Here is a 12,513-nt window from a genome sequence, read left to right on the forward strand (position 1 = left end):
ATATTTTCTGAACTATCAATTAACGAGGTTTCAACAATTATGACAATGGAGAGATCTTCCATTGGAACATTCAAAATTAGCGGAAATAGAATTTGGGGACTGCCTTCTGGTGAGACAATGGCACTTGATGACAAAATTTTGGCATTCCATAATCTTAAGGATATCAAATATTTGGAGATATCGTCATGTGGAAACCTAACATCTATTCCATTGAAAGGTTTAAGTCAGCTCATCTTTTTAAAGAGTTTGAAAATATGGTACTGCGGAAGACTTTTTTCTTCAAATGATGTGCCAGAGCAGACCTATGAAGACATCATAACTACAAATGATGCTGCTCTCCCGGCTGTTGAACATCTTGATATTAGAGAGTGTGCAATAATGGGGAAGTGGCTATCTCTGATGCTGCGACATTCGCCAACCCTGAAGGAGCTGAATTTAAATGCTTGCCCGCAGTTGAAACAGTTGGAGATAGAAGGGGAAGGAAAGGTTCAATCAAACTTCGATGCTTCATCATCAGGGTATCTATCTGAAGCGTCATCAAGATATGCAGATGACACACGGCCAAGCTCAGATGTAGACAGACTCGTGCAAATTCCGTTGAATCTCAGAAGGATATCAATTGAGGATTGCCATCATCTAATATTTGACGGGAGTAGGGAAGACTGCCAAGAGAACGGCAGATGCCTCCTCCCGCAATCACTTGAACATCTTGATTGGTTTGATTATCCCCGAAAAGCTTTGCGTCCATGCTTTGTGGGTAATCTCACGTGCCTCAAAAAGTTAAATGTAAAGAGCAAAAGTTTGGAATGTCTAAAGCTAGATTCCTGTACGGCCTTGGAAGAATTGGAAATTACATGTAAACAGCTCGTCGCATTAGAGGGCATGCGATCGCTTGGAACCCTCAGGTCTTTGGCATTATATGAAAGCTCAAGATTGGAATCACTACAGTTGCATTCCTGCACAGCGCTGGAACGTTTGGAAATTCATTGGTATAGATCGCTCATCACACTAGAGGGCTTGCAATCCCTTGTGAACATCAAGCATTTGGAAATACTCAGTTCGGGTGCCTTTGGTTTCCTTACCTCATTGGAGAGTAATGAGCCAAGTGAGGGAATTTCAAGTCATAGCTATGAGTTATTCCCTGCATTGAAGAATCTCGTGATCTGTGACTTGTCTCCCCTTAAGACGTCATTCTACAAGGGCCTCACCTGCATCCGAAGCCTAATGCTTTTTTTTTTGGTCGCAACGAGACTAACAGACGAGCAAGAGAGAGCGCTTCTGCTCCTCAAGTCCCTGCAAGAGCTCCAATTTGAGTTTTGTTTGGATCTCGTAGATCTTCCCGCGGGGCTTCCGGGCCTCCCTTCCCTCAAGACGTTGAAGATCACATATTGTAAGCTCATCTTAAGGCTTCCGAAGAAGTGCCTTCCGCCTTCGCTGGAAGAACTGGTGCTCAACTCTTGCAGCGTTGAGTTATCAGAACAGTGCAGATTGCTAGCAACAAGTAAGCTAGAGGTCAAAATTGATGGGGACTATGTGGACTGATTACAAGTATCATTCTAAGGTATACTTCTAACTTATACCCATTTATTTTTCGACTAAACACCAAAATCATACAATTATGTGCTACTCCCTCCGTTCTGATTTACTCGTCATGTTTTTAGTTCACCAAAACCACGACGAGTAAATCAGAACGGAGGGAGTATATTGGAGGGATTGCCCAGGTCATTCCTGTCCTGGGTCACCTGTTACAGTACTTACATTTTAAGTGGGGGAAATGCTTAACATATTTTTATTGTGATATGAACAGGCTTGGTTTTACTTCAGAACCTCGTCTTCAGGTCTGAAACCCGTGACTGAAGAAACTGTATGCAAGTAAAATTACTGTGCAATGATGTTGTATTTTCAAGAAGTGATGCAGATTTGGTTGAGTGCTTCGAATTCTCCAGGCCGGCGGTGTTGTCCAGAACTCAGCCAGGGTGGACAGCAATAACAAATGAAAATGCTTGATTTTTGTGAGCTTTTTCCAGTTTTTTTTCCAAGCACATTGTATTCATGGCTGCACAGCAACAGAAAATGCATGTTTCTAGATGATGTCTGTCCTGGAAATTTAGCACTCTGTTCATGGATGACCTATGCTCGATTTTCTGGAAGGTTCTTGAAAAATGATTCTGAGCACCTTGAAATGTTTGGAGTCCAATAGAATGTTTGGGGTGTACTACAATCACAACAGATGGATTTTTGTATTGGCTCAATTTGCGCAGCAATTTTAACAGTCCACACTGAAGGTACTATGCTTGATTTTTTACAGGAATTGTTTCAGATCTTTTTTAGGGTCATGTGGTGTGTACAACAGTACAAGTGCGACAACTAGCTCTGTTGTCATTCGAAGCATAAGCAGTCCATTCAGCGACAGTGAGACAACAACACCAGCCCCCTGTAATCCCGGGCCACCACACCCGCCCAGCACTGCCACTGTCAGGGAGAAACGACGCATCAGTGTTGATTTTAACAGTTCCCCTATCCGGAGCACTCCATCGGCTGATCGCCTTTGCAGGCTTGCTAGTTTTCCTTTTTTTGAGGCAAGCGAGTTGTGGCTCTGTTAGCCGGCTACTGGTGGAATTGCTTATTTGTCTCTTGAGAATGTCGGCCAATCACAGGTGATTAGGCCGGGATTTACTAGTTTGTTTAGTCAACAATTTTCTGTGGGTTTCTTTTGATTTATTTTTCATATTACTATCTCTTTTTTTCACTCTCTCTTTTTTACTTCACGAAAGTTTTAAAATACAATAAAATTTAATAACATTGTTAATCTGTCAGAATTGTTTCTATAATTTGGCAATATTTTTTGAAATACTCAATAGAACTAGATTTGAGAAAACTTTTGAAAACACAAGAATTTTGTTTTAGTTTGCAAACATTTGTTTAAATTTGAGAACATTTTAAAAATCCAAGAATAATTTAAAAAAATTCATGGGCATTTTTTGGAAAAAGTTGGTACATTTTATAAATTTATGACTATTTAAACTTTCTACTGTAGCTTACATTTTCAGAATAAAATAAGTTAAAACCAAAAAAAAAACAGAAGAAAACTCTCTTGTCCTGATCACGAGTGTGGGCTAGTCGAGGTCGCTGGCTCCTTTGCGATACCTCGACACTTTAACCCAACTAGCGTCATATAGGAGCTCCCCTACTTGGCTAGCTCCAGTGACCTTTTTTAAAGTGTTGATGATATTTAATAGTGCAACAATACTTTGGGGCTCTGGTCAGCCGCCCTTGCTCCTCCCAAGGGCTAGCCTTGCGTTTAGATGCGGCTATCGAACAATGTGAAATAGTAAATTGTCTTCTAAGAGTAAACAAGTATTTAATCTGATTAACTTTTGTGCATATTTCTATATTGTGTTCTTGCAAAAGCTAAAAATGGAATCAGTCGTATTATAGCCAACTTTCTAAATGAATAGACTACATAACACCCATATAGGCGAGACTGGCTCGGCCCAAAAAAAGCTTTATTTTTAGATAAATACATATATATATATGTATTTATCTTTACAAAAATCTATGTATACAACTTTTTAAATAAATATTTTATTTTTAATATACATTTAGAAAGAAATACTCCTATTTTAAAATTATTCGAGTATTTCAGGATTAAGTGTTCATTTTTATTAAGAAAAATTCATACATTTGAATTATTTTAGGTATTTGGAAAAATAATCATGTATTAAAAAATATTCATGCTTTAAAAAAATGTTTTTATGTTAGCTACATACTAATAAAAAAACTTTCATGTGCTTTATAAAATGTTCATGTGTTATGGAAAGATATCGTGTAATTTGGAAAGAGTTTTGCTATGCATACAACATGTTGTATCCGATACATATGATATTGCATGTCATCCATTCATGTTGATCAGTATGCGGTTTAGATTTATGTCGTATCTATATCGGGCTCTTTTTTAATCATATGCAAAGTAATTTCATTTTGGAAAAAATATTGCATGTACTAGGAAAAATAAAACAAGGAAAAAGAAGATAAACTGTTGGGGAAAAGGGCAAAAATACTGTGAAAGAACAAAGGAAAGAAGGGAGAAATACGCCAACTCATGCCGCGGGCGTGTGCGTTATATTGTTGCAAAACATTGCACTAGGGAAAAATGGATTCCCCAACTTTTCTTCTTCGCCGCTCAACTGAAATAATTTCCAAAAACAGGGGAACAATTTTACCATGTTTATGCGGAAATGCTTGACCTGACTCGATTGATAACTCGCCTCCGTGACTGCCTGGTGAAATTTTGAATGCACGGCGCACAACACCCCCATGCACTGGTTTGAACCCCCCACCCCCCACCATGGTGTGGCAAGATGCGTGATAGCAACAAAGGGTCTGTTGTAGGCCGACAAATTGGTTGGGTCTTCTTCCTCCAGATCCCATCTCCCCTCCACACCCAATCGGTCGCCACCAGCCCTTCTGCATGCGCGTGCCATCCAACACACCCTTTTTTCGGGAAAGAGGATACATAGCAAAAGTGTCATTCTGCTCGCAAGCTCAAATGCTCCTCATGAACAGTAAAAAAATCAGTAACTCTTCTGAGAACAAACATTGTCGAATTTTCTATATATTTGCAAAATGATTGCTCCAAAATGCTCTAAAATAATTCCTAGATAGGCGGAAGTTAATCCTATATCATCTCTTGCAGTAGATGAGAAGTGTAAATCCTATGTGAGGGGAATCTTGATGTATGCTGATTTAGGTCTATGGGAGCGATAGTCGTGATAGTCCACCACGGAGAACATACTCGATCATGGAGTGGCTCTTGCGACGGAAGGCGCCACCTGCCATTGGCCATCCATGCTAATTGATGTGGGTCATAAATCAAATATTCATATTTCTTTAAGCCATATTTATTGTGTTATAGGAAAGTGCCATAAATTATTACCGTTACAACGCACAGGCATATGTACTAGGAGTAGTAAAAACACTCATATCTTAAAAATATTCAAGTATTTCAAGATTGAAGTGTTATGCTTTACAAAACAAAATTCAAACGTTCCATTTTTTAGGTATTTTAGAAAAATGCTCGTGTATTAAAAATATTCAGGCTTTCAAACAAAGTTCTTATGTTAGTTACGTATTTTAAAAACAGTCATGTGCTTTAGAAAATGTGACGTGTTATGGAAAAAAATTCCGTATTGTGGAGCGAGTTTTTCTATGCGGACAATACATTGTATCCGATATATGTATGATACTGCATCTCTTTTTCACCGCTCAACAGGACCACCTTTTATAATGCTTTTGAGGTTAAAAGCAGAGGAGCATAATAGAGTAGATAGGAGATTACATGGGCAGGAGTGGACACGGCCCATGTTAGAAGCTTATCCTTTGAACTTTGAACCTTGCTGCCATACGTCAACCGTGCTTATCCTCTCAAGTCTGAACCCGCCATCTCCCTCTGCCATACGTTTCCTTGCGCGTTGCTTCCCGCTTCTTGCGCCGGATCTGGTGATGGACGCCATGGATGACCCCACCCTGGAGCCTGCGATTGGCTGGCTTTCCGATACCATCCTTGCAAATCTCGCAGCCGGCGGCAAGCTGAGTTCATGGATCCGCCAAGCTGGCCTCGGCAACGATGTTGAGGAGCTCAGGTCCGAGGTCGAGGCAGTGGAAATGGTGGTTTCTGCCGTGCAGGGGAGGGCAGCCGGGAATAAGCCGCTGGCCAGATCTCTCGCAGCCGTCAAGTTGCTGCTCTACGATGCCGACGACGTGGTCGACGAGATCGACGGCCACAGGCTCCAGCAGGAGCTTATGTGCGATACCAGAAATGGGACATCAGTTTTGCGCAATCATCTCAAGAGCAAAAGTTGTACCAAGAAACGTGGACCAACTGACCCTTCTTCAAGGTACCTAGATTATTTAGTGCCCTGCACGGCACATTTTTTAGAGCCTTCTTTCATACATCTGCTTAAGTGTGCATTAAGGCTCACCCAATCCATGATTTGTATCTTATTGCAGCACCGCCAATGCTACTACATTAATTCCCATGCCTGTTGCAACTGGCAGCAGAAAAAGGATGAGAACTGGTCAGGAGTCAACAAACGTTGCCGCAGCTAACCCAAACAGGTGGAACAAGGACACATTTCCCGAAAGGATACAAGACATCACTAGTCAGCTGCAAGTCAAACGAGAGGCGATCACAAAGCTTCTCAAGATACTTGGGCCAGACTCAGGTGGTGCAAGTTCAAATCACTGTCAGAGTACAAGCTCAGATCCACGCCGAAGAACATCAAGTCTTATTCAAGGGAAAGTGTATGGGAGAGCTGCAGAGAAGAGTTCCATCAAAAAGTGGATCGAAGAACACAAATCAACTGCCGGTGTAACTGTTTTGCCTATTGTAGGCATAGGAGGAGTTGGGAAAACAGCTCTTGCTCAGGTTGTGTACAATGATCCAGCTTTGGAAAGTGAATTTGATCACAAGATATGGATTTGGGTGCCGAACAATTTTGATGAAATGAGACTCACGAGGGAGATGTTAGATTGTGTCTCCCCAGAAACGCATGATTGCATATGCAGCTTTCCCAAGCTTCAAGAGGTCTTGAAGGGTCATATTAAATCAAAGAGGATTCTACTTATTTTAGATGATGTCTGGGAAGGCATGGATGACGGCCGATGGAACAAATTGTTGGCTCCTTTCAATTCTAATGGTGCAAATGGCAATATGATTATTCTGACAACTAGAAAACCGTTTGTTGCGAAAAAGAGAGGTACAACTGGACCAATTTACTTACATGGTTTGAAAAATGATGATTTCTGGCTATTGTTTAAGGCATGTGCATTTGGTTATGAGAATTACGAAGAGCAAGCAAGTCTAAGTAACATAGGACAGAAAATAGCACAAAACTTAAAAGGAAACCCATTAGCAGCACAAACTGCTGGGTCACTATTAAGAGATCAACTTACTGTGGATCATTGGAGTAACATTTTGAAGACAGAAGATTGGAAATCCTTGCAACACGTTGGTGGCATCATGTCTGCTTTGAAGCTTTCCTACGATGACCTACCATACCCTGTACAACAATGTTTCTCATATTGTTCCATATTCCCCTACAACTATCAATTTACTGCTGAGAAACTAGTTTGTCTTTGGATTTCACAAGGATTTTTGAAGCGTGATCATTCAAGCAGCAGTTTGGAGGAGATGGGACAGTACTATCTGACTGATTTGGTGAACCTGGGATTGTTTGAGCAGGTTAAAAGTCAAACTTACTACACTATGTGTGGCCTGATGCATGATTTTACACGGCTAGTTTCAAGAACTGAGTGTGGAGCTTTGGATGGTTTGCAGCACAATGACATTTTCCTAACTGTACGCCATTTATCTATAGTAACCAATTTTGTATACCGGAGGGATGGCCAGAGTGGGAACATACCTCGTAGTGAGAAGTTTCAATTTTTCTTGCAAAATATAGTCACATCCGTGAAAAAGTTGAGGACATTGGTGTTGATTGGGAAATATGACTCCTTTTTCTTCAACGCATTCCAAGATGTGTTTGAAAAATCACATAATCTGCGTCTGCTGCAAATGTCTGCAACATCTATTGATTTTAAATCGTTCTTATGTAGCTTGGTAAATCCTACACGTCTCCGGTATCTAAAACTTGAGGATGATAATGCTGAGCAACAGCCTTTGCCTCATGTTTTGAGCAAGTTTTTCCATCTTCAGGTATTGGATGTTGCTTTCTTTATGTCATTGCATACAGTTCATCTAGAGGATTGCGGAGAAGGGGGGGTACTTTCATCTCTGGAAATGCTTCGGTTTCTTAAAAGGTTGAAGTTGAGAAACATGCGGAGTGCAACAAAAGTATCGTTTCCATCATTGGAGGAGCTTGTTTTATATAAAATGTCAGATTTACAAACATGTTACTGTACTTCCGTGGATGATATGAAATCTAGTTTAAGGCTCCTGGAGATACAGAGTTGCCCTGTACTTGAGGTGTTTGATCTATTTCAGAAAGGTCATAACTACAAAATTGAGTATAAGTCATGGTTGCCCAATCTGAGGAAACTCATTATGCGCAATTGTCCTCATCTGCAAGTACAGACCCCCCTTCCGCCTTCAGCCATATTTTCTAAACTATCAATTAACGAGGTTTCACCAATTATGACAATGGAGGGATCTTCCACGGAAAAATTAGAGATTAGCGGATATAACCTTTTGTGTGATACATTCGATGACAAAATTTTGGCATTCCATAATCTTAAGGATATCAAATACTTGGAGATATTGAATTGTGAAAGCCTAACATCCATTTCATTCAAAGGCTTAAGTCAGCTCATCTCCTTAAAGAGTTTGAAAATAGTGCATTGCAGAGAATTTTTCTCTTCGGATGATGTGCCAAAGCATACCCATGACGACATGATAACTGCAAATGATGATATTCTCCTGGCTCTAGAAAGTCTTCATATTATAAGATGTGGAATAACGGGGAAGTGGCTATCTCTGATGCTGCTTCATTCGCCGACCCTGGAGGACTTGTATTTATATGATTGTCCGCGGTTGAAACAGTTGAAGATAGAAGAGGCTTTCGAGGCTTCGTCATCAGGGTATCTATATGGTGCGCCATCAGGATATGCAGATGGAGTCGTGCACATTCCATTGAATCTCAGAAAGATAAAAATTGGTGGATGCCCTCATCTAATATTTGATGGGAGTAGGGGAGGCTTTGCTGGATTTACCTCCTTCTCACAGGTAGAGAATGGAAGATGTCTCCTCCCGCAATCAGTTGAACATCTTGATTGGTCTGATTATCCCCGAAAAGCTCTGCGGCCCTGCTTTGTGGGTAATTTCACCTGTCTCAGAAAGTTACAAGTAACCAGCAAAAGTTTGGAATATCTACAGCTGGATTCCTGTACGGCCTTGGAAGAATTGGAAATTGACGGTTGCGATCAGCTCATCACATTAGAGGGCAAGCAATCGCTTGGAATGCTCAGGTCTTTGAAATTATCTTTTAACTCAAGATTCAAATCTCTATGGCTGCATTCGTGCACGTCGCTGGAACGTTTGGAAATTTGGTCCTGCGGTTCACTCGTCACACTAGAGGGCTTGCAATCCCTCGTGAACCTCAAGCATCTGGAAATACGCACAGTGAAGAGTTACGATTCAGTTGAGGGAATTCCAAGTCATAGCTATGAGTTATTCTTCCCTACACTGGAAAGTCTTGAGATCGATGAGTTGTCTCCCCTTAACATGTCATTCTGCAAGGGCCTCACCTGCCTCCGAAGCCTAACGCTTACTTGGTTGGATGCAACGAGACTAACAGATGAGCAAGAGAGAGCACTTCTGCTCCTCAGGTCCCTGCAAGAGCTCTGCTTTCATGCTTGTACGCATCTCATACATCTTCCCACGGGGCTGCGGGGCCTCCCTTCCCTCAAGACATCGAAGATCATAAGTTGTGAAGATATCTCAGGGCTTCCAAATGAGGGCCTCCCACCTTTGCTGGAAGAACTGGTAATCAACGGTTGCAGCGTCGAGTTATCAGAACAATGCAGATTGCTAGCAACAAGCAAGCTGGAGGTCAAAATTGATGGGGACTATGTGAACTGATTACAGAGTATCTTTCTAAGGTATACTTCTACCGTATACCCAGTTATTTTTTTGACTAACCACCAAAATCATACAATTGTGTGCTACTGGAGGGATTGCCCACTGTTAAACGATAGACTTGTAGAGAATGTATAGATAGAAATACGTGACAACATGTCACGTATGTGTTGTAACGCATACAATGTATTTGGTGCGGCAGGTTGTTAGCTAGATAGATCTTATCTTGGTATAGCTTGGAGTAGAGGTCAAGTTTAGCAACAACCTGCGCCTTCTTGTAATCTGTCATATGACTATATAACATTTATGCGTCCCTGCCCAACAACATACGCTTCTAGCCTTTCATTCTTTCATGGTAATCAGAGCAATCCTCGAGCTCATCCATGGCGACGTCTACAAGTTCCTTCCCCTCCTCGCCGTTCGTGCACGCCTCCACCGAGAAGCTCACCAAGGGCAATCAGGCTCTGTGGCGGGCGACCGTGCTCTCCGCCATCTGGGGAGCCCAGATGGCGAAGTACCTCGACGTTGAGCAGCCACCGCCGCCCATGCAAATCGATGTGACCTCCTCCGATGGCAAGACCACGGCGAAGGCGCCGAACCCTGACTTCCAGACCTGGTATGCGCAAGACCAAAAAGTTTTCTCGTATCTTCTGACGACTCTCCCTCGTGAGATAGCCATCCAGGTTGCGTCCTGTCATACCTCGGCGGAGTTGTGGAACACGGTTGAGGGGATGCTTGCATCTCGCACCCGCTCCCAGACCACTAACATCCGGACCGCCCTCGCCAACTTCCAGAAGGGCAACCTATCCATCACCGACTACGTCGGGAAGATCAGAACCCTCTGCGACGAACTGATTGCTGCAAGGAAGAGGGTGGACGAGGAAGATATTGTCTTCCACATCCTAGCCAGACTTGACGAAGAGTTCGACCCTGTGGTTTCTGCCATGTGCTCCAGGGTAGAACCAGTCACCGCGGCTGAGCTATTTTCTCAGCTGCTTAGCTTCGAGACGAGGCTGAATCTCCGTGGCGGCGGATCGCATTCATCTGCCAACGCTGCCACCCGAGGCCGCAGACAAGGCGGCGGCGACGACGGTGGTGACCGCGGCCGCAGACAAGCCGGCAATGGTGGTGACCACGGCGGCCGTGGCTACTCCAAGCCAGGAGGCCACAACGGTGGACATGGCGGCGGGCACGGCGGCAACAACGGTAACGACGGAGGCAACTACAACAACCATGCCTCCGCTCCCAGGGTTCAATGCCAAATCTGCGGGAAGATGGGCCATCCGACATGGAAATGCTGGAAACGCTATGATGAATCCTACCAAGGTGTGGAGGAGAAATCGGCCAATCTTGCAGCTCCACGGTATGGGGTGGACACCAACTGCTATCTCGACAGTGGTGCCACCGACCATATCACCCGCGACCTAGAGAAGCTGACCGTGCGCGACCGCTACAACGACAACGAGCAGATCCACACCGCGTGCAGCTCAGGTATGGTTATTGAACACATTGGTCATTCGTCTATTCACACCCTAGATCGTGATCTCTATTTAAACAATATACTTCATGTACCCGAAGCCAACGAAAGTCTCATCTCTGCTAGTCGTCTCACCGTTGACAATAATACCTTTGTTGAAATTCATCCCTATTCTTTTTTTGTAAATGAACAGGGAACGAGGAAGGTACTCCTTCAAGGAAAGGGTAGACGAGGTCTCTACCCAGTAAGGCACACAGGCACCAGCGTCAACAAGCAAGTGCTAAGTGCCACCAAGATATCTCCGGATAGGTGGCATCGACGCTTAGAACATCCATCTTCAGTTATTGTTAGCAAAGTCATTAGTCAGAATAATCTCCCGTGTGCCAGTGATTTCAATAAAGAGTCTGTATGTGACGCCTGTCAAAGAGGCAAAAGTCACCAACTTCCTTGTCCAAATTCAATAAGTGAATCAAAGTTTCCTCTAGAACTTGTGTTTTCTGATGTTTGGGGTCCTGCTATTGAAACAATAGGAAGAAAGCAATATTATATGAGTTTCATAGATGATTTTAGTAAATTTACATGGATATATCTTATCAAACACAAGTCTGAGGTGTTTCAGAAATTCCATGATTTTCAGAATCTTGTAGAAAGACAGTTTGATCGCAAGATTCTTGCTCTCCAAACAGATTGGGGTGGGGAGTATGTGAAACTAAACTCCTTTTTCACCCGCATAGGCATATCTCACCATGTCTCTTGTCCTCGCGCCCATCAACAGAATGGGTCGGCTGAGAGGAAACATCGACACATAGTTGAGGTAGGCTTGTCACTTCTTGCCCAAGCTTCTATGCCTTTGAAGTTTTGGGATGAAGCCTTCATTGCCACAACCTATTTGATAAATAGGACTCCTAGCAAGGTTATCAACTTCGAAACACCTTTTGAACGACTCTTTCATGAAAAACCCAACTATTCTATTATTCGTATCTTTGGGTGTGCTTGCTGGCCCAATCTTTGACCCTACAATAACCATAAACTCCAATTCCGATCGAAACAATGTGCTTTCCTTGGGTACAGCAATCTCCACAAAGGTTTTAAGTGCCTTGATATCTCCACCGGACGTGTTTATATCTCTAGGGACGTTGTATTTGATGAAAATGTTTTCCCCTTTGCTACACTTCATCCTAATGCCGGTGCACACTTACGTGTTGAGATCCTTTTGCTTTCCCAGACCTATTAAATCCTACTGATCAAGGGGGTGAAAACACTGCTGATGATCATTTGTTTAATAACCCTAACCATAATGGAGACAGCGGTGAAAAAAAGGCGCTCCAAACTGTGATTTTATGCAGCAACAGAGAACTCCTGGCGGTGTGGGACACAAGGTAGATATGTCTGCGGGCGTTAATCCCGCGAGATACGGTGTCAGCATGCAGGCTGACGCGGC

At 42.9% G+C, this 12,513-nt stretch overlaps 1 protein-coding gene and 2 pseudogenes across 1 annotated transcript; all 3 read left to right on the forward strand.

Moving 5' to 3' along the window:
• LOC119316180 overlaps positions 1-1,542 on the forward strand; it is a 4,940-nt pseudogene extending 3,398 nt beyond the window's left edge.
• Positions 1,543-5,422: 3,880 nt separating this feature from the next.
• On the forward strand, positions 5,423-9,873 carry LOC119318663 (putative disease resistance RPP13-like protein 1). The gene is made up of 2 exons (XM_037593246.1): positions 5,423-5,897; positions 6,010-9,873. Exons 1-2 carry the CDS (start codon positions 5,503-5,505, stop codon positions 9,596-9,598), a joined length of 3,984 nt encoding a protein of 1,327 aa, XP_037449143.1. The 5' UTR covers positions 5,423-5,502; the 3' UTR covers positions 9,599-9,873.
• Positions 9,874-10,464: 591 nt separating this feature from the next.
• Positions 10,465-10,603, forward strand: LOC119319800 (annotated as a pseudogene).
• Positions 10,604-12,513: the final 1,910 nt, after the last annotated feature.

The sequence above is a fragment of the Triticum dicoccoides genome, chromosome 6A (genome assembly GCF_002162155.2).
Source record: "Triticum dicoccoides isolate Atlit2015 ecotype Zavitan chromosome 6A, WEW_v2.0, whole genome shotgun sequence".
Lineage (NCBI taxonomy): Eukaryota > Viridiplantae > Streptophyta > Magnoliopsida > Poales > Poaceae > Triticum > Triticum dicoccoides.

Bases quoted from the DNA above. Each gene is read 5' to 3' on its own strand.
- LOC119318663 (XM_037593246.1), top strand. From the start codon at position 5,503: ATGGACGCCATGGATGACCCCACCCTGGAGCCTGCGATTGGCTGGCTT. The intron at 5,898-6,009 runs GTACCTAGATTA...ATCTTATTGCAG, and splicing joins CCAACTGACCCTTCTTCAAG to CACCGCCAATGCTACTACAT.